The sequence below is a fragment of the Pseudopodoces humilis genome, chromosome 6 (assembly GCF_049639895.1).
Source record: "Pseudopodoces humilis isolate 2021_Gansu_Grassland_sample_001 chromosome 6, ASM4963989v1, whole genome shotgun sequence".
NCBI classification, from domain to species: Eukaryota; Metazoa; Chordata; class Aves; order Passeriformes; family Paridae; genus Pseudopodoces; species Pseudopodoces humilis.
The window spans coordinates 47,275,046-47,297,493 of record NC_142205.1 but is presented as its reverse complement, the minus strand read 5'-3'; the positions used below and the strand labels follow the sequence as shown (position 1 = coordinate 47,297,493).

Here is a 22,448-nt window from a genome sequence, read left to right as displayed (position 1 = left end):
AGATGGAAGTAATGCTTAACAACATTTGCCAGATACCAGAGAAGTACCCTTACCCCAAATCAGTTTCTGATGGCAGTGCTTCTATCCTGGGATCTTATTCCAATTCCCCTACCATCAGTACACACTGGACTCCTAAATTAAACACATGTTACTCTTAGTTTAGGTTTCCTACTGTGTAGTAGAGAAATCATAGTAACTTTTTTGGTATGATCCAAACTTTTGAAACTATTGCCTTCCAATTCTTTTTTTATAGCTTGTTGAATTATTTGGCATGAAGTAAAGCAGAGAGCATGTAAATTCAACTTAGCTGGCAATGAACAATTCAAACAACAATGGAATACAAAATGCATATTTTTACTTCCTTGTGCAGAATAGAATCTGTGTCTGTGGTTTTTTTAGTTGATACACTTTGGTATTTGGTACAGATGGTTTATGAGTGCCTTTGAACAATCTAAGACTTCAAGATTTAGTTTTCCTTTCACACCTCTTCTAGAGGGTGAGAGGAATTGACTGAAGGCTGCTCCTAAATTCAAATGCAACCTTGGCATTCAAAACAGTGTTGTGTAGAGCAACTGCAAAATGGATCATGAAGGAATTGATCTTAATTGGTCTGGAAAAAGCTCCAATTTCTTGAATGTCTTTTCACTCCTTACTTGCACACTGTCCCCATGGAAAGACTGCAAGCAGAGGAAGCAATTAAAATTGTGATTGTTGTAAACCCAACTGAATACAGTAACTATTCTGCACTGATCACCTGATGGTGTCTACTTACTGGATTTGCACTGGGAAAAATCGCAACTTGCTTGCTTTTAGCAGCCTGCTTTCAAGAAAGCATGTAGAAGAAAACATTTTAAAAGCCATTCTAAATAGACTTACAAGCATCAAGTGTATAGAATGAAATGGCAGCAGGAGTCTTTTTTTCTTTAGCCTTCTTTCTGAGTGGAAAAATAATGTGAAATACTCATTAGCAGAGAATTAGGGGTCATCCTTGCCCATTCTTTGTGAACATTTTTGTTTGCGTGTCTGTTTTTGGTTTTGGCAAGCGTCTATTAAGACAATAAATTCTTAGGGGCAAGCTTCCATCTTTGTGTTTTTGAAGTGTTCAAAAATTTGAAGGCCTGGCATGTGTCTTCTGCCATATATTGAAATAAAAATATATACATCAGATCAAGGACCATAGCCATAAATTTCTTCACAAAAAATTCATCTGTTCATGATTTTGGTATTTGATGTGGTAATTTAGCAGTGTTTGAGGCTGTAAAATTTGTATCATCTGATTTTACTTTTGGTTAGGAAACACAGTATGTATCTTCACTAGCATTTCAGTATGCAGTGCAAGTTATTTATGGGTGTGAAGACTTCTGGCATGCCCACTTTAGATGTGATGTGCTTTTGTTCACATAGTGGTGAAGCCGTGTTAGAAGTTCAGCTCTCTATTGTTGTGAGCAGTTGTGTCTCAAGCAATAGGGAGATGGAAGGATCTTGGCATGAGGTGGACCATGCCATTGCCGAGGTCTTCTGGCAGCTGGGGAGAATTGGGGAAATTTCTGAAATGTCAGAAGGAACTGACAGCTTTTCTGCCACTGATTCGGCTTTTTGAAGTGGATCTCTGTGTGTTCCTAGCATCAATACCTGTTACAGGCAATTGTTCTTGAAATACAGGCGATTCTCCAGTGTCACTTTCTGTCACCTTCACCTCCATAACCTAAGAGAACCTTATGTCAGTGATCAGAAGTGAAGAACAAGAATGCAGGGAATGTATCTTAACAAGAAGGGAAAGGCCACCATCATGCTCCAGAAATGCTATTCTACAACCATTGGTTGTAAGAGGATACAGTTGCATATTTTATGAACAATATACTCTGATTTTTGTAGCAGAAACTTTTTCTTCCACTTAGATGCCTTGAGATGTTTTCTTTCTAGATCATTGTGATGTCTACCCAGTAATTAGCATTCCATTCATTAATTGTTACTCAGTGCTAGATAATGCTACAACTTGCATTTTAGTCACTGACATTTTACAACAATTTTTTGTGTTTTGTGCTACTTATTTCCATAGCAATAACTTGAGAAATTTTTGTAAATAGGCTGATTTGAAACTTAGACGACATAACTTTTTATCAGCTGCCTCATTTTGGGTATTTATATTTTTGGTTTTTGAGGTGTTCTCCTTGGAAAATATGCAGTGTTTGAAAAAGTTGATCATATGAGTTTTATTAATTATTAATCCCACAGGTTCAAGATTTGTGATGCACAAAGACCAAAATCTAGAAATATGAAATACTTATATATAATGTTCACTAGTAGGATGGGAATTAAGACGTCCTTACTTCATCTCTCAAGAATGTTCAGGGTTTAATTTCTCTTCAGTTTGAAAGCATGGTTTGTTTTAGAGTCTAAAGTGTGGCAGTTTCTCTGAACAAAGAATATTTTCTCTGGTTTACGATTGTAATTATTAAAATAAAACAACAAATGGAGAAACATAGTTTTATAGGTTTGCACTAACAAATTCAGTGTACAGTATATACAGCCATTTTCAGTGGTTAAAATAAACTCAAGGCATTTGGATCATCTAAGATAAAATTTAAGATTCAAGTGAGCTCATTATGTAAAAAACTTCTAAGCTTCCAGGATACAGTTTGAAATTTTTACCTATGGGCCTAATTTGTAGCCTGGTTTTGTTGTTGTTATTTTTAGTATTATCATCATTAAATAGAAATTGTTTGGTTAGTAGTGCTATATTGAAAGTGGACTAAAGTGGTGGTCTGTAGTGAATAAAGATGGAGTGGAAGTGAAATGCCTTACCTGCTTTTTAATTTTCTAAATTGCATATTTTATATTTCCAAAATAAATATGTCACATTTGAACATTTAATCCATTATTCACTGGCCAGCTCTTAAGGGGTATAAATATTATATTAGTGGTGTCCAGGCATTAAAACTAAATCTGTTGGCTACATGCTTTTCTTATGCTTGTTGTGGTAAGATGTCATCACTGCAATTCTCTCATTATAATGAAATGATGGGCATCCCCAAAACCACATGGCGTTTAAGTACTCAAATCCTTCTGTTTTCCTCCCCCAAGATGCAGAATCGGATGGCAGTACTACTCTGTAACCTGAAGCCTGCAAAGATGAGAGGAGTAGTATCTCAGGCAATGGTGATGTGTGCCAGCTCCCCAGAAAAAGTGGAAATTCTGGCTCCTCCACCTGGAGCGGTACCTGGGGACAGAATCACTTTTGAAGGTTTTCCTGGTAAGTCGGTATCTGGAAAATGATAGAAACAGGTATGTCAAGGTAACATCAGTGTTGAAGCACATAAAACAGTTGTTTTTAAAGCTGACTGGGTTTTTTGTTGAAATTTTCTGAATTAATTCTATTTTTTTTTTAATGATCATGCTAATATTGTATAAATAAAGGATTGAAAATACTTTATCATCTGTCAAAAAATTTTAACTTGATAAAGTTGTGTAGAAGTTTCATGTAAAACACCCCATTCCTTTAAGTCTCAGTAAGTATTTCAGTTTTGAAATACATGGATAAAAGTATTTGTACTTGGCAAATTACAACAAGGAAATATAAAGCATCTTTCACAGTGTCTCAGTCTAAGTGATGAAGTATTAAATTCCTAATTCCAGCTCCTCCCCGTGATGAATGTGTCAGAATTTTGGGTAGGTTTTTTTTTTTTTTTGCGGAAGAAGGGATGGAGGGGATACAAGGGGCTGGAAGTCTCCTATTCATGAGAGGAGCCCGTAATAGTCAATACACCAGGGTTTTTTTGTTTGTTTGTCTGGGACAAAATGTCTTTTTACATTTCCAAAGAGAGACATTGGACTTTTTCCCACTTAATTAAATCAATAAATCTCTTTTTTCAGAATATAAATGAGAATTTTACCAAATTTGAACTTTATCAAAAGATGATTTTTCATCCATTTTTCCATTTCTTCCACCTCTATGAAAATGATTATTTTTGACTGCATATTAGGAACTCAAATAAAGCATTATAGATTTATCATGTTGATGAATGCTCCCCTCCTACCCAAATGCCAGTTCATTATTCTCAGTCTGAAAGGGATACAGTCAGATCAGCTTCTTCTGTTGCTGTGTTTGTTAGCACTGTTATTTTGTAATTTTTATAATGGTTATGAGTGTTTTTATCAGGAATTGCTGGTTCATTATAATCCCAGTAAAAAAGGCAGTCATACTCTGAAGTGCCATTTAAGATGCTGAGTCTGAAAAGACAGACTATTATAAATAATCTTACATGGCACAGATGATGGGAATGCACCTGCAGCTTGCTGTGCACTCCTTGTCCATAAGCAGTTTCTTCCCTTTCCATTGTTTGAGTTACTGCTGTATTTTTTTTACTCATTGTGGCTGTCAGTCATAAAGGAAGTTTGTGTGAGAACTTGGTGCTGCCCTGTTCCATAAAGGTGAGGTCACGCTGGTGGCTCAGTTACTGGTGCCACATGGGAGCTGCCTGTAGGCTCCTCCCTGACAACCAGCTGCATAGGTTTATCCTGCAGCCTAGGAATTTGGGAATTTGTGCAGCACAGCACAAGCCCAGATCTACTTGGGTCAGGTGGTAAGCGGATCACAGAGGTCTTGGTGAGCAGTGCTCTTCTGGTCAGGATCACTCCATCACTTTAACTTGAAAAAACACGGTCCAACTCCCAGTATTTCCCATACTGGGTGAAAGTGTATGTGTGTGCATTTATCAATGAAGTATTCATCTTCAGGATGAATTTATTGTTCTAAAGTTGGCTTTCACATGCGAGAAAATAGTGTAACTTTTATTTTCTGCAGGGAGCCATATGAACCTTTTTAAACTATTGCACTTGTGACAATTTCTAGCGGTACAGCAGAGTTTTGATTTATGAACCTCTTCGCAAGCTCTACGCTTAAACATATTTGCATGAAATATCTTTCAGAAATATATATTTTTATAATTCTCAAGACTGAAATTGTGATGCTTTAAAAAAAAAGATATATTTTGGTTAGCGTATGATAAAGGAAGCAATGCTCTATCTAGGTGCTTTAGGAAACAGAAAAATATCTCAGCTTGCTGTGATTTAATGCTCCAATTAGAAGTACTTTAAAATAATACTGTGTTTTAAAAGGAAATTTCTCTGGCAGCATTTTTTTTTCATTTATTTTTATTTTTAGTTTCCTGCACTAAAAGTATACTAAGCTTGCTAGTTGAGATGCAGAATTTGTTAGCTATACTAAAATCTTAAATGTTTCATCAATTGAATTGACTAAATTGTAGGAATACTCATTCATGGCTTCTAGTTGTTATTACATATAGTGAGTAAAGATGGATTAAACGTTGGACTTTGATTACCTGTGAGAATCACAGGTGATAAATACACTCATAACTGCTTTCTGTTGCTATGGAAATGGATGTGCAAGAGAGCATCAAGTTGTAGAGGGAACACTTCTAGCACATAAGCCCTAGAAAACGATGTACAAGATCACCCCTCAAAAATGCCCTATGCCCAGGTTGAGGATCTTTTTCTGTTTGCTTTATTTTAAGATACAGCCTTCCTCTAAACTTACATCTCAAGTGGCTTCATATACCTGACAATTGAAAATGTGAGAGCTGGTAGGAGCGCTATTTTCTGTTCACCAGCACATAGTTCTTGCACATGACTAATGAAGTGAGTTCTGGCAAAATAACTGAAGTATTTGACTCCAGTTGTTTGGCTTTTTTACAGTGGCAAAAAGCTTTTCCTAGGCAAATCAGTTACAGAAATATTGTTATAGAATTATTCCCAGGTGTTACTGCATGCAGACACTGTATTGACATTTTGATCCTTAAAAGATAGAGAGTAAGCTAAAGGCAGTAAGTTGTTCTAGGTCTGAGGTTGTGACTTGCAGCCAGTGAGACAAGGTTTTGTGTGGATTATATCAGTTCCCTTCTGGTGGAGAGCCAGAGACGTGGGGCTCTGGTAAGTGCCAGATGAATGTATTTACAACCCCTTTGCAAGGTGTGTATATTCAGGGCTATAGATAGTAGTCTGAAATGTGGCACTGTTTTCTAATGCTTCATAAAGAGCTGCTTGGAAAATTTGGTAGGTATGAAATTTAAGCTAATCATTGACTTTGAAAATTTCCCTAACACTTAATAGTACAAAGTAGAGTGATCTGTCTTCTTCTTACATTAAACTTAAAGAATTTTCAGACTTGTGATTTTACTATCTTGAGGAGGAAAATGCAAAAAAAAGCATTGGTGGATGGAGACCTACAAAATCATGGTGACATCTGCTTCTCTACATTTATTTGTTGGGTACTTGTCTTTTCAATGTTTCTTTTGTAAACTAAGGGGGAAACTCACTGCGAGACTGGAAAACTGTTTCTCAGTGTTTAATGGGGTTGAGCATCTATCTTCTACTCACTTTTTTATGTTAAAACCTTCCGCTTCTTAGCTGCTGCTGTCTCATCAAAGACCATCTGGCACTTGCCTGATGCTGTTACCAGGAAGACAGACTCCTTGTTGTGTCAGATTTCATTTAATTTCACTGCTTAATTGTAACCATTTATGTTCTGATCAATTTTTCGTTTTAAAAAGTAACTGTAAAGCGTAAAGATTCAGTTGGAGTCCTTGAAGTTAAAATAGAAAGGACAGCTGGGTCTTACTTAAGTTTGAAGTATGAAAGTCTGTGAAGCAACAGAAGTACCACCAGCAACAATAAAGCAATTCTAAAATGCGCACAGCTGTCTATCAAGCAGCTTGGAATTGAGCTATTTTTAATTTTTTTCTCTCCATTATACAAAATATTCATGAGATACAGACTAATTTTCTTTGTCTGTTTTAGTCAAAGTAAACAAAAGATATCTTGTCTCAAACCAGTTAAATTTTTTTCTGTAGCAGCTGGAGTATTTACCTAGAACCATCTTGAGTGTTATAGAGGAGTGATTTGATAAGGAGTGCGGTTGCCTGGAGTACTGTTCCGTTTTGTTTCTTTATCTGATGTCTTTGCCCTCAGTGGAATTTTTAGCACCGTTTTATACTCCAGTGCATGCATCTTCAAGGTCTCTTTAGCCTTTTTTGCATAAAGAACTTTATCAAATTTTTATCCATCTTCACTGGAAAAAGTCTGATTTTTAAACCACAGAAGAATTATTCTATCATGGGTGTGTAAATCTATAACCTCCTACACAGTAATTGCCTTAAGACAGCAATAATACTTGAAGATTTATAGCGAACTGTGAAATCTCTTTTCTGATAGCAGTATCAGATGCTTTTGATGCAACATGAACCAAAAACCTGTTACTTAAATTATCATTTAATATAAATTATAATTAAATTATCATTCATGTCTAAGGATCAATAGCAGTTTAGTAAATTACTGTCTCTTTAAAGAATAAAAAGTGGTAAAGCTGGAGTGCAGTGGTTAGCCTGTAGTTAGCAGATTTCTTTAATCAAAGCTTGAGTGTATGGATGCTTTCCTTCAGTTGCATGGTTACAATCCACTGTGGGGTAAGTGGCATTAAGTAAAGTCACACATCACTATGTCCTTTTGCTCCTTGCTGTGCTGAGATATATTCCTTCAGTTGTCATTGAGCTGTTACAAAGTAGAGAGGTTTCTTGCTTATTATGAAAACTTCTTTGTAATGTTAAAGCTGCTAGATGGAATGACGTGTTTGACAAAATTTAGGACCTCTTATTTGGCCCATTTTTGGTAAAGAGAGTGGAAAGCTGATTAAATCATTAAAAGCTTCAATTTATTTTATTTATAGAAACTCTTCTAAAGAATATTTTCTGGGAAAAAGGAATGCAGTGAGGAGAAGACATAGGAAAATGCACAGCCTAAAGCTCTGGTAGTATTTAAAATTGGTGCCTATGCTAATCTAATATGAGCTCACCACAGATCCCAAGGGAGCTTGACTCAGGATTCCAAAGAAACTTATTAACATCCAAGGCGTGTTTTTTATAATAAAAGTCAGGAGGTTTTCTTACTGAAAAAAAAACCAAGAAAACATGTGTTTTGTTTATTTGAGGAGGGGAAGGAAAATGTACAATGGATCACTTAACATTCTGTTTAATAATTTTATTAGTTTATGCATTCACTGTGGTCTAAATCCAAGTTTGCCTTTGTTCATGAACCTGAGCATTAAGCTAATTTATTTTTGTAAAAATGTACAATTAGCTCCAAACATTTAATATTTTTTATTTACTAGTGTAATCATTTAAGTAATTAAAGTATTTAATTTTTTCCCTCTGTTTAATATTAATTATAAATATTGTACAAAGATAATTATTAATATTATGACTGATTTTTCTTTGAAATACTAAATGCACTCTGGTTGTGAGATTACTTGACTTCAGTATTAAATACTGCTCTGGTGAGGCTAGCTTACTTCACAGAGAAATCTGGCCTAGTCTGCTTCTCTTGCATATAAACTACAGACATTAGAATTACAGAAATTACAGAATTAAACCCATCTACAAACAGAAATAACCCAGGTTTGCAGGTATTGAGAATGTGGGTATACTGAACTATTGAAAACATTTAAAGGAGAATACCAATAAGGCACAAGGCAGGCTGGAATGACTAGTAGTTGATTTAACCACTTTTTAGTTAATCAGGACTTAACAAGCAGTGAGTTTCAACCAGCTACTAGAAAGAGGTATGCTAAAATCCTTGTAGTCTTACAGTTTTTCTTCCTGAACCTTTGGGAACACTTTGTAGTGCTACATGGGAGTACTTCATGTTCTGCTCACTTGGAGAGCTCCTCCTCTGAGAGGATCTCAGGGAGGATATGATTCCTAGGATTTGGTTTTTGATTCTTGCTTGTTTTGGAACTTTTGATTTTGGTAGTTTGGGCAGAATGCTGCCAATATGGCACAACAAGCAAGTAAAAACATACAGTGTAATAACAATGAAATAGCATGAGATTTCTTTGAGCATTTAAATGTGCAATTCTTGTGGAGTTTTTCGTTTGTCTTGCCTGTGTGACACTCAAGAAGTCAAAAGCACCCAACAGTCTTAGATTAAATTATTTTTAATTTTTTTTTAATGTAATCTGTGTTGTATTAGAATTAAGAGATTAAATTTACTTTACCTTTGAGCAGAAAATAATAGTAGAGTGAATTGTTTTATCTAGATTATGTCAGCAGTTAATCTTGGCAGCAAGATTATTTAGCTTGTTTTGTACCTGTACTTTGCATTTCATGCTTATTTAAAAATAGGAAAAATATCCTTCACTATGCTATCTAATTTGTTGACAATATTTCAAAACATTAATAGAAAACGCCTACATTTTCTGGTTATTAGACATCCTTAAATAATCAGATTTGCTAATGTAGTTAGTTACTGTCAATACCTCTAGGGTGTAGGTATCTTATCATGATGTATCCTTGGAAACAGGAAACCGAGGCTTATGGAGACTGAGGCCATAATTGCTGAAACTGTAGCTAATCTCTACTGCTTCTGTTGTTTTGGGCATCAGAGCTTGTCATCATCAATACAAAGCATAGGAGAACAATGTTAAAACTTGAGGCTAAAATTATATGTCAGTATTCTATCTCTGATCTATTCTTGTCTAAGTTCAGTATTCCTCAACTGTAACAGCATTTAATTGCTTATAAAAGCATCATTAATTTCTAAATTTAAGATGCTGACAAACCTGTCCTGATAAATGGTGTACTTCTGTGGTCTGTATGTACTTAATATTGGTCTGTAGTATAAACTAACACCAGTGGTTTCATTTCTTCTTTTTGACAGTGCTTGTTATCTGATACATTCTTTTTCCCTTGAAAGATCCTCATTTTCAGAAGAGATTCTGGAGACATTTCCGTGACAATTCCTAATTCCAATCAAAGTTTTCATTTTGAGAATCAAAAGGAATGTTGGGGTTTTTTTCCCTTAAAAGTGTATGCAATGATACTGTGGGCTGTCATAGATGTGTAAGTACACAGAGCTCTTGTTCTGAGTTATGTGCTATGAGTGTGTTCTTTGTTTTGAAACAGGAGAGCCTGAGAAGGAACTTAACCCAAAGAAGAAGATTTGGGAGCAAATCCAACCTGATCTTCATACCAATGACCAGTGTGTTGCTACATACAAAGGAGTTCCATTTGAAGTGAAAGGGAAAGGAGTGTGCAGGGCGGAGACCATGGCAAACAGTGGGATTAAATAAATAAGTGGTTATTAGAAACTTTTACAGATGTTGAAATGGAAAGTGATGCAAGCACAATAAAAAACATGAAATGCATGGCTGAGACTTGTTTTGTTTGACTTCTTTTCCAGAATATGTTACATCTCCAACATTTTGACAATTCATTCATTGACTAGGCTTATTGTCCTTGAGGTTGTGTGTTGTCAGCAGTTGTTAACCACTCAGTGCTCATAACTTAATTGCCAAGGCTTGTTTGTGGTGAGACCACAGGCAGGCAAGTAAATTTTCTGGACAGTGTGAAGGTGTAGAGCTTCTATTTAGCAAGAGGTAAAGGAAGTAAGGAAAACATTCTGCTGTGTTCCTTGTGTGCTAGTTGCAGGACTAGCATTTGGTTAGTGAAGACAATTGTCTTTGTTCTTCTAGTCTCTTTACAATAGTTTTCCTCCTCTTTTTCCAAGCAGTTTTCAGGTGTATTATAAGCCTCTACACCTTTGTTCTTGCCTGTGTTCTCTTTGTAGTCTGCAGTCAGTTGTAACTGGAAGATTAAACCATGGTGGTTTATGCCCTAGGATGTACAAGTGCACACACTTTCATGTCCCACAACTATGCTGTTAAAATTTCATTGAGATCAAAACTGCCACTTCATTAGAACAGTTTTTGTCTTGTCCATCTAGGTATATCCTTCCAAACCTATAGGTAAGACTAAGAAATAATTAATAAGAGATCCCTGGAACTAATAAAAAAATTAAAAAAAACCTCAAACCCCAAAAAACCAGCCCCCAAGAAAACTCAAAAAGCACCCGAGCCAAAAAAATCTATTTCCAGTGCTCAAACGGATATACAATTAATTGATTTTTTGGTTTTGTTTTAATGTGCTTTTATGCAATGATGTTTTATACAAAAAGTGCTTTGATTTTTACACAAATAGCTTCTTCAGTTTTTACAGTTAGAGTTATTTCATAGTAATGTACAAATAGTCATGTTGCTAGGTATTGGCTTCAAATTAATTATTTTATTTTAATTCCTTACTTTCAGTAATATGAAAATAAATATTTTGAATCAATTTACAATAACCTTTTTAAGTAGCTATTTAGAGATACTTTAGATATTTTTGCATATAATATTAAATTAAATTGTTGCTGTAAAACCATTGAAACAGTAAATACTATTTTAACTGCTGAAATTAAAACCAAACTTGAGCCTTTCTAAATTTTGCAGGCTTTGAACTTCATCCAGTGAGTGGAGAGAAAACAAAATGACAATGATATAAAATTAAAAGGAGCATGCATAAGGAGGAGATGAACATATTTTCTTTTTGAATGAGTTTTGTTTATGCCTGTAAACTGTTAATTTTTCATGCATCTGGCAATAAGCAAAAGTAATTCTTTTAAATATGCTGAATAGCATTAAGCACATGGAAGCCATTTTATCTGCCTTGTAAACTGTATATCCAATAATGTCTTAATAAATAAAATCCTTGTAGTTCAAGAACTGTTATAACTGATCTTGAATCATGGCAGGGAAATACTTTTACAATAGATAAAGCTTAGCTTTTAGTACCAGAGAGCTCTTTTTAGAAATGGAAGTTCAGAGGAACTTCTGAAAGCTTGAAGAATTGAGCAAAGAGGCCCCCTGATTCCTTACTCGCACATTTTTAATGTTTTTTTTTCGTTTTTTTTTTCTTTTAAAATTATTTTTAAATTTTATTCTTTCAGATCTGTATTCTGTGTGAACTGGAATATACAGTCTGGTGTGCAAAATCTCATTTGTAACTACACACATATTGGGAGCATGATTTTGGAGCACTAGCTTGGTCTGATTTTGGGGTTGAACCTAGGATTCTGAATGCAGTAGTGTGAGGTACTCTGTGGAAGGCAAGTAGTTTGATAATCTAAAGAGATATTTCTAATTGTGTGTTCAGAGGTGTTTGGTATGGATGTGGAGTTTTGCAGTTGACGGCTTTTACTGTTTTATTTCTGTTAGATGTTACCTACTATAGAAAATAGACAGGTGAGCACCTTAAAGCTAATTTTATTCCTTGCTGTGTTTAAGTAGTACTTGATAATTATTTTTTTGAATAAAATTCAAGAGCTTTCTTAAGACAATATTTCTTTCCTCTTTAATTATGCTGTTTTGGTTGTCTAGGAAAATATATTTATGCTGTACTGAACTCAAAAGTGACAACAGGGTACTTGAAGCATTATGCAAGTATGTTTCCTCACTGTATCCAGCCTCTTCTGCCTTGTCTGCATGAGTAAGTAGAACTGCAGTGAAATCCTTCCATGTGGGACCCAGAAGTTCCTGTAATGAAAAGCAAATCTTAATTAGTTATCTCTTATTTCTTTTCCCCACTCCCATTTCATATACTTACTACATTAACAGACAAGTTACATGTATGGTTTGGTTTGTTTTTTTTTTTCCCTGGCAGTAGTCCAGTTCATGCTATCTGAGTTGCTGAAATTTCTAGGTCTTTTTTCACCTTTCCGAGACATTCACATCCACTGCCAGTGGAAATATATCGTCATGCAGTACTAGCAGTTCTCTGTTTCCTGGCTACAGATGTTAACAGAATGTCTCCAGTTAAAAAATGTTCATGTAAATAAGGAAAAATGCTTGCTTAGCCATGTCACACCTGTGAGATACACAGTTTGAAATCAGTAGCTACCACATACGCATATTGCCACGCTGTTTACAGCTCTTGGAAAAAATTGGTTTGAAAAACACCAAATCGCCTTTTGTTGAAAAAGTAAATGATGAATTTCTGTGTAACTTCAGTTCCAGCTGTGATCCATAAAACTGAAGTATTCTCAGCAATTCAGTGAAAACACAAATCAAATGCAACACCTTAAATAATGGGCCAGAGAGTTTGTGTTCCAACTTCTGTGATTTATGTGATGCAGGGGAATGGAGAGAACAAGCTGCTTTTCTTTCAGTAGGTACAGAAAATTTGAATAGGAATAAGAGGTTGGGCTTTAATTTACAGGTGTAAACGAAATTACAACTTTGGTGCAATCCTGTTAACCCCTACATATGACAAGAAGCCTACCCTGGTGATAAGGGACACTGCCAGCGACCTTGGCTCTGAAACCTAAATGCTAAATAAAGGTATACAGAACTACCTTAAAGGATGTCTGTCTAAGTAAGTGGGGTGTTAAAAAGACCTGGTGTATTGATAGTGATTAATCTCTTCTAGACACTAGAGCTGAAAAATATCAAATGCATACAAAATTTTCCCTTAAGCTGCCCAAGGAAGTCATGAGTCACCAGTTTCAGAGAGAATAGAGCTTTGATTTGCTGCAGAATCAAAATCAATTATAATCTTTGTTCTGAAATTAGTATCTGCCACTCGCAATTCATTAGGCTATTGTTGGAAGAGAAATATTTCACTTTTGCAGTCAAGTCTTCCATAGCTATTTTCACCTGAAGGTGGAAGAGTTGCCATTAGGGCAGAGACTTCTATTTATTTTTTGGTTACCTGGATGAGCTGAACTGTGTCGTTGCTTTCATTGGGACACAGAGGCAGGTCAGCCCTCAGGACCAAGAGAGCCAAGTGCAGGCCTTCCTCTCCAAAATGCTGAGCCAGGGCTGCTGTCACTGTGTCCCTCACTTGCTCTTTGCTCAGAGCACTGTGAGGGTAGCTTGGAGTGTCCAGTACTCGAACACGGAGAGCTGACTCGCAGCCGTTTCTCCGTATGAGCCCCAAAATGCGTCCGCTGCGTCCGAGGCTACAGCACGTAGTCACAGAGCTGGGGGAGAGATGGCTCTCGAAGTCTGAGCTGCCCAACAGGCTGTTCCCAGCAGCACTTTTGCCACTCTGAGGTTTTCCAAGGACAACAAGGTTGATGGTCATCTCATTGCTGTCTGCCATTGTCTCTGCTTTTATCCGCAAACCTGCCACTAAGTACAAATAACAAGGTGCTTCAGATAACTTCAGGGGGAAAAAAAAGTAGAGGCAAGAATTTCCCATATTCAAATACTTTTGAGTGTTTTTCCCTGCCTGAAATATGAAGAGTTTTAGGAAGAAGTGAAATAGAGTTGTGGAGATGCAACAGAGAAGGGTGGAGCTGGGAAACAGCTGTGGAAAACACTGTTGCCATTCTGGGAGAGTAGCTGGCTAAAAAAAGGAGGGAAACTAGGGAAGGAAGAAGAGAATGGTGACAAATAGGTGCTGCTGTTATTAAGTGACAGTGTTTCAGGGTGTAAATGTTTACTTGTTTAAGGAAAAAGAATAATAAAGGAGAAGTAGATTTTAAGGGAGCATTTTCACAGCAGAGAACAGCTTAAAATACGTCTTTCATAGGCTACCACTGATGTTGAAATAGACAACAGTCTGAAAGCGCTTTCTGATGCAGATAAATACCTCAGTTTAAAAAAAGGAGAAGAGCTGAAATAGCCAATCTCATGAAAGTTAGATTTTGGAAATGCATACTAAACCAACTTTTTGGCACAGTAAGTGGAAAAGCATAGACTGGTGGATAGAGGAAGTTGGCTTGGTATCATTTCCAGTTACTCTATTTGTTCATAAACAAGATGTCTCATTCTCTTTGTACTTTTCAGTAACCCAGTATCCGAAGGGCTTTTGGTGTGTACTGATCATCTAACGGGAAAACTTGTTGTTTGAATAAATTGAGATGTATTTCAGAAGGTAAAACCATAGTGGCAAATAGTGGATTTTAAGTTTCTGTGACATGTGAATTTCAGAATTTTTTTATTTTATTTTAATTTTTTTTTAAGATACCATGTTTAGGTACTCATAGAGAAGTCATGGATCATTTCACACTGGGATTTCCTGTGTTTAATTTATTTAGATTCTTGCTGTACAGTTTAAGCTTTCTCATATTAATTCCATGAGAATTAATCTTTTGAAATAACTTCAGTGCAAAACCAAAGATGCAAGAGGTAGTAATATACTAATATTGTTACAGGTAGCATTGAATATGTACTTTATAATCTTCCTTACTGAATTCACAGTGAGGTTTTTGTGGATTTTTCAATGATCAATTTCCTTTCAAAAAAGACATCTTACAAAATTGTTGTCTTCAATTATTCATCAGTCTAGATATGCATTGTACACTTAGTGTAATTATAGGAAGTAGTGGACATGGATTCATCCATTCCTTTTTTAAATCATAGTCAAAGATTTGGGGTTTTTTTTTCCCTTTAAGTAGTCTACACTTAAATACTTAAATTAGTTTTATTTTGGGTCACTTACCTTATTTTCTCTTAATTTCCTCTTTCATTCAGGCTTCATTCATTAACCACATGTGCAGTGTAAAAAGAAGTTCATATGTGAACTTTGAAACTAACAGGAGCACCGTACCATGCTGAGACTGTTACGTACACATTAATCTGGTTAATTATTACTGATAGAGCCTCATTCAATTGCATATGTTTGGTCAGTAATTGGCACTGTTGAATTTTTGCAACTTAGCTGCAAATGCTGTTTTTGAAGTCACGTAAGTGGTTGCATGACGTTGATATTTTTAAAAGTAAATTAATTCCACTAGCAGATAAACGTGCAAGTGGTAAATGTAGCAGTGAGATTCCTTTGTATTGCATTTTCTTGAATGTGTCTTCATATGTGCATGTGAATAGCAAATTCACTCTCTTATTGCAATAAATTATTAATTGCAGTATTTTTGTAGTACAGTGTAAATAATTTGCAGATATAAAGATGTTTGCTTACCGAAGATGAATTAAAATAGTAACAAATATATTCAAATACAGAATTTTTTTGTGAACCAGGAAGAAAACTGAAGGCTTCTTGCAAACTGCCAGTCATGTGCATTAGCTGTTAGCCTAATATATTTCTCTTGCAAGCATCATTATTTGCCATGCTATAGTAGCATTAAAACCAGAAATCGAAGATTGTCCAGAAAGGATCTATCACTTGCTTTTTTGACAATTTTCCACAAGTGGGAAAGTAACTAGTTAGAAAATAAATGCAAATTTGTGCTTTAATGACCAGGTTGTAGTTATAGAATGGAAGAGTGGATGAGCCTGTCCTGTCTGTTCAAAAGGATCAGCCATCTCTCTGTTAATCCCAGGGGGTGCAGGCACAAGTTTTCTCCAAGGGTATTAAGATATTTGTCAGTAAGAACAGGAATCTAGTACATAAGCTGTATGTGGTGGCAGGAAAAGAGGAATGTGCTTTCCAGAGACCAGGGCTGCTCCTGCCAGCCACAGCAGTGGAGGGGGACTGCAGTTCCTCTAGAAGCCCATTGTCTCCTGCCAGGGAGCCACCAGCACAACCAGTGCTCTGGCAGAAGGTAGGAGCTCCTTGTGTAGATCCACATAGTTCGTCATGAATGAGTTCATCGTTTGTGTTACTTGGCTGAAGGTGGCTGTGTAAAAGATTTTGTTACTTGTTTTTAAGAGCACATAGACAAGTGCTCTTGAGCCTGCCTCTTCTAGTGAGAAATCAGACATGAAATCTTTCCCTGTATTATAATTTATGTTAAAAACTTAAATAAAAAAGCATTTCTTTCTAGTATTATTGTGAATGGAATATAATCCAAGTTGGACCACATCTGGAAGGTCTTAACAACTGCATGGGCAGAGGATTTTAAAAAGTTGTCTTCCTGGGAGGATATGACAGGAGGAAAAATCAAACTGATTTATATAACACTTCCATGGGCTCCTCAAATGTGGAAAAAGTCCTCCCCAAGGTGGCAGTATCAGCCTGCTCCACAGGTACTGTAAAACCCAGTTGGGGTCCCCTTGCTCTGCAGTCCTATGCTGAAATAAAATACCAGATCAGAAATGAGCTACAGCATTAGAAAACAGCAGAATTACAGGACTCTTCAGGCATCTCCTGAGATAAGAAATGTAAATAGCATTTGTCCCTCTTCTGTCACAAGAAACATTTTTACTTTAGGTATAAAATATAAACAGTAGCAACTTAATTAATGAATTTGAACATGAGTAATGGAAGGGTAGCAGTTAAGAAACTGAAGTGTTATTCAAGTTGAAGTTGTTCCTTACATGATTCTTGAAATTCAAGGTCTTTTGTTTTCACTAGTTTTTAAATTGAGTCAGTGACACTTACTTATTATGAGGCTTTAGGCATAAAATCTACTGTCAGAACTTCATGTAGAGTACAATAAAATTGCCTAGGATGCTTTTTAGCACTGCTTGCTTCCAGTGGATGACCTATCTTTTTTGTTTGCTTTGTTTTTGTATTTATTTTTGAAATAGCAAAGAGAAGATCAAAACTGAGGCTATTACTAATTTGCAGGCAGAAAGGGTTCTTGTAACTGATAAAGGAAGCGTTGTACTGCTCCCATGGAAATACCTAGCAAGTCTACTGAGGAATTTTCAGGAATCTAAGGAAATAAAATCCTTAATCTAATTGAACGTAAGGATCATTTGTGTATCTAGCATCTTTATTTGTCTTTGAATAAAACAAGGCTAAAATACTTTGCAAGTAGCTGTTAGTTTTGTATCTATCTATAGAGCTAACTGGAGTTGCATTTTAGTCACATTGCTGTGTCAGCTGCTGTTCTATTGTAGTCCCTGTGATCACCCAGTTGGTTTGCACACACCCTAAACAAGCTCTCCATGATGCTTGTTAGGGTGTACCAAGCAGGCTAGATCTTGTAAAACTGAAATAGTAGTTTCTCTTTAGGCACATGGTATCTCTTACCATGTGTCATCTTTCATTTCCCACGCTTTCCCATCCCTTACAGCTTCTTTCCTGATGTGGGCTCTCATTATAGCCCAAGATGATGCCATAATAAGTAATTTAAGATGTGCTTTGATGAATTTCTCTTACTTAGAGAAAACCCAGTGAGGCCATTTATGGATTGCCACACACAAAGGCAGGCTCTTAGCCTGCCCAACCAACATGAGAAATCCAGGAAGGTATGCAGTCCACGTAGTCAGTGTGGCTTCAATTCTGTTAGATGTGTAATTTCTAAGAAACAACAGGCACGTCACTGCTGAGAGAGAAATAGGACATTCTTAGCGATGTTCTTCTCCTTTTGGACTTCATTCACACAAAAATCTTTTGATTCTGAAGGAAGACACATACAAAGTACACAAAAGTATCCTTAAACAGATGATTATTTTTTTCCCTTTGCTTAATGCAGTCCTTAGTATCTTCAGTACTTTTAAACATAAGTAATCAATTATCAGCAATCTACAAGATCATGTTTCTTTTTGCAGTATAGGTGGCTATGTAGATTGTGTGCTACTCCATTGGCATTGCTAAGGGGAAAGGAGAGAGGGTGTAGCTGCAGACTAATGCTGAAATTGCACCAGCTTTTGGGCACTGTGTTTGTACAACTGTGGAAGTAGCTCCTCAGGTTTCCACTGTACTTGCAGTGGTTGACGGGTTCAGGACAAATACTGCTGGCAGATCAAGGACTTGCTTTGTGTTTGAAAGAAAATCAAACAGAACTATCAGAGCACTGAGAACATCAGCTGGACTTTTTTTCCTCCCCCTCTCTATTATCCAAAGGAATCACTAAAATCCACAAGATATCTTTGTCTTCTTCAGATTTGAAAGTGGTATATTTGCCGTGCTCATCTGGTAAGACTCTGCTGTGGAAGCAGCGCAGGAATTCCTTGTGTTGGCAGGAATGATAATCCTCTAAGCCCTCTGCTTCTCCATGTGCTTAAAACAGCGCTTAACAAGCCACAGGAACAGGGTCTCTTCTTGTTATTATGGTTTGGTGTGACATGGCTTTTCAAAATGTGGGGGAATGCAATGTAAAGTAGGACATGTCACTTACTGCTGCAGGATGACAGTTTCTTAATTCTCCTTCTAACCCCCAATTTCTCCATCATTTAAGTGATGATTTTCCCCTTGGCAGCGTATCAATTTGTTTTTTTAATATGCAAGGAATGTTTTTAATATACCATATTGTGCTATGCTGTCTCTTGGTCAGATTACTTAGAGATATTTCAACTATTTTGTTTTCACCTGTGTTGCCACAAAATGCTTTCCACAATATAAAGGTTGGACATAAGTCACTAGTGCACAAGGCTGGCTGTAAGACTGTGCCACAAGGCCGGCATGTTTGTGTCTGTTCATGGCTTCATGAAATTAAGATCAAGAAATTTAGGTGATATTGCAAGGAAGACGATACACATATAAATAATGTTTAAAAAAAGCAACAATAAAATCACCACCAACAAACCAAATTGATAAACTGTTGATTTCAAAGGCATGTATTTGGAAAAGAAACAGTAATCAGAACAAATGAAAATGCAGACTTCAGAATCCTTTTTCTCCTTTTTCCCTTATACATACTTAGTTGGATGGATTCTGTGACTTGCCTCATACATCTCCTGTTGTGACCACATGACACCATACTCACTCACTTTCTTGTGCTTAGCCTCAAAATGTGTCCATGTGTAAAAACATTTTGCTCCTGAGACAAAAGTGCTCTGAATGGTGAGCATATTTGGAAGCTCAGGAAACCCAGATCTGGCTGTTATTTCTATAACATTCCCTAATTCTGAGAAGAAGTTTCTCAGTTTCCTCATCTAAATAATACAGGAAGTATCCACCTCTTTTGAAGATGGGTAGTGGAAGTGATTTGGCTGAAGGGAACAGATTTCTGTACAGCAATAACAGCATTGCTTGCATTAAAAAAAATTTAAAAAAAATTATTGTATTGTATGATATTCTATAGGGACCCAAATGACTGAAGATATACTTTCCAAAAATATTCCCATGATACCTGGAAAGTCTATAATCCTTGTAACACTAGTATGCACAGAAGTTGCACTGATGCACAGAGTTGAGCTGGTCACACTGTTACTCTTATGGACTCTAATAATTAAGAGGTATTTCATGGAGTGCCAGTAATACAAATCTTACAAAGTTTCAACTCAAGGATGTGTAAAAATGAAATATTTCTACTCAGTAACATGGGTATCTGTGTGTATTCAGGACAGATTTGTTCCTCAGTTCCTTTATTTTCTTATTTTCCAGGTTTTCTAGGGTGTTTGTATTTCTATAGATACAACATATCAAGTTGATGACTTCTCTTAAAATATGCAGTATCTAACAACTTGATATTTTTTATATTTTATTCTGATTCCAAATCTCTCCTGTCTTCTCTTTGTATACCTACTCTTTGGAGACAACGTTCTGAATTTCAAAGAGCATTTCTTAGAAATACAAGTTTAAGAAAGTGGACTATTAATTAGAAATACTACACTTCTTGGATTTTATAATCATGATATTTGTGGACATCAAACCTGCACAGATGCTTTTTCTGTTTTAAAACATCTCAAACAAGCTGAATCTGAAGTCAACTTTCCATATATTTCATGCTGTCAAGCCACTGAACATGTAATGTCAGAATTATCCTGTAAAAGTTGTCTTAAAAGACAATGTGGCTTGCTTAGGCAACAGACTTGTTTGGAAAAGTGAAATTGCTGTAGATAGTTTATTAAAATTCTAATCAGGAAGGGGCACAAAGTATATGGCTACAGAGCTAGTATGTGGTTTGGGACTGAGCGCCACACATGGTAATTAACTTCAATGCTTGTAACTCTCTATTAACTGTCACAAAATACTGTGAAGTTGGAGCTTTTCAAATTGATGCCTTTTCTGCATGAAGGGACAAAAGGAACAAAAATCCCTACCTGCCTTTCACAGTGGAAAGAATATAAGAAACCAGAATTCCTGTCTTCAATGCAGTGTATGTTGTAGCATCTGTAATGTGCTGCATTCAGGAATGTGTTACCTCTATAAAATTTGGAATGTGGCTAGGATCTTTCAGTCCTTGAAGTGTGACAGACCATTACCTTATTCAGTGGCTGGAATTTGCTGTTGATGGAAAACACAGAGCTGCATCACTACTCACTCTCCTGAAATTAAAATTTTGTAGGTATAGAGAAATGAGTCTGTGCAAATGCTGCAGACCTGAAGCCTACGTACAGAGATCACTGACACATCTAAGAGTAATGGAAGTCACACTTGAACTTCAGATAAAGCAGAGGGCTGAGACGTTTCAGGATGATTGGACTTTTCCCTAGGTTCCTCCATGGTATTATATCAGTGCTTGACAGACTTCATCATCTGCACACTGTGGAATCCTTCTGCTGAGTATCCTCAGATAAAATAACCCAGGTCTAGCACTCCACATGGCACACAGGAAATGAGAAACCAGATCCTCCTGACTTGCAGCAGTGTATCCTCCATACACTTTTTTTTAAAGTCACCAAAACTTAGACTGGAAATTTTAAAGGTAATAATGATACACAAAGAAACAAATATGGACTAGAAGAAAGTTTTCAGAAGTCAATTTACATTGGGTTTTTTTGGTATTTTTGTTTGTTTGTTTGTCTTTCTTGAGATCTACAAACCAGTTTGCCACTACAAATTAAATGGATTCAGGTCCTCAAAGTCTTTCTGTGGCCACCTCCTTTCACCTGCTTCTGTCCACATCTAGAATTGGCCTGTTTCCTTCTAGATGTGACGGTCTTTCCTGTCAGAAAGAGATGGGTGCAATTTTTGTGCATTTGATTCTTTAGTTGAAAGCAGCTTCTTTGCCTTGAAAGAAAGTTTTTGGGGTTTTTTTGTTTCCTTTTTTCCCCACTATCAGACATCTGGAATCCTGGAAAAAGTTTGCTTGCTGGTGCTTCCAGTCCTGATGCAAACCTGGGCTCCCTGTACAGACTGGGATAAAGGGTCAGAAGGGAAGAGTGATGATTACATGGCCTCACTAACCAACTATCAGGTTCATGGACTCTGACAAAGTAAGTGAAAGTATTGTGTCCCCTTTCTGTTCTCAGCTCTGGTTTTTATCTGAATGGTTAAGCCTCTGATGTATTTTACAATAAAACTGCACAAAACCATGAGACGAGTTTAAAACGTGGCATCACGCTGTGAATAACTTCTGTGGCAGAGATGAGAGTATTCCATCTGTAGTGCTATGCAAAAGCAGCACTGCTGGTGGAAATCCAGCTATAAATTACTGTCATGCAATGTTCCAGAGGCCTTTTCTCAGAACAGAGGTGTACAGGGGACAGCTGTGTAGCAGAGACTAAAGTGTGACTCCCAAGGAGTTCTGTCTCCCAGTTAAGTGAACCAGCAGGAATAATTCAGAACTGCAAGTGAAGATCAGTTTTAAACTGGAAAAATAAAATTATGTAGTGAGTTTATATTCTTGCATTATCTCCCCTGTAGCTCAGACAATGCTTGTTCATTGTCGCAGCTAAGATTATACAAAACTTTTCTTTAGAGTCAGCATAAAATCATCGGAGGGCCATGAAGAAAAAAGAAGTAGTAATTTTTTACACCCACATTTCTTTCTTCAGAAATGGAATTTGTCTCAAATGAAAGAAAGGCTTCATTTAAAAATAAAAA

General features: G+C 36.4%; 2 protein-coding genes across 5 annotated transcripts in view; one reads left to right on the top strand and one right to left on the bottom strand.

Annotated features, from left to right (window-relative positions):
• Window positions 1-10,216, top strand: part of AIMP1 (aminoacyl tRNA synthetase complex interacting multifunctional protein 1) — a 31,745-nt gene extending 21,529 nt beyond the window's left edge. For all 4 annotated transcript variants that reach the window (XM_088056871.1, XM_014259122.2, XM_088056872.1 and 1 more), the window contains exons 6-7: window positions 3,085-3,253; window positions 9,975-10,216. In XM_088056871.1, the coding sequence (XP_087912997.1) occupies window positions 3,085-3,253; window positions 9,975-10,141 (336 nt within the window). In that variant the 3' untranslated portion in view covers window positions 10,142-10,216. The remainder of the gene's footprint in view (window positions 1-3,084; window positions 3,254-9,974) is intronic.
• An 85-nt stretch (window positions 10,217-10,301) lies between these two features.
• On the bottom strand, window positions 10,302-15,402 carry GIMD1 (GIMAP family P-loop NTPase domain containing 1). The gene is made up of 3 exons (XM_005517500.3): window positions 15,333-15,402; window positions 13,596-14,017; window positions 10,302-12,421 (listed from the first exon to the last, which is right to left on the bottom strand). Exons 2-3 carry the CDS (start codon window positions 13,986-13,988, stop codon window positions 12,152-12,154), a joined length of 663 nt encoding a protein of 220 aa, XP_005517557.1. The 5' UTR covers window positions 13,989-14,017; window positions 15,333-15,402; the 3' UTR covers window positions 10,302-12,151.
• Between the last annotated feature and the right edge of the window lie 7,046 nt (window positions 15,403-22,448).

What these genes read in the sequence shown, in the direction of transcription:
- GIMD1 (XM_005517500.3), bottom strand. Translation starts at nt 13,988, where the DNA reads ATGGCAGACAGCAATGAGATGACCATCAACCTTGTTGTCCTTGGAAAA. An exon ending in ACACAGTTCAGCTCATCCAG is followed by an intron (nt 12,422 to 13,595) that starts GTAACCAAAAAA and finishes TTTTCATTACAG; the next exon opens with GAACTTCTGGGTCCCACATG.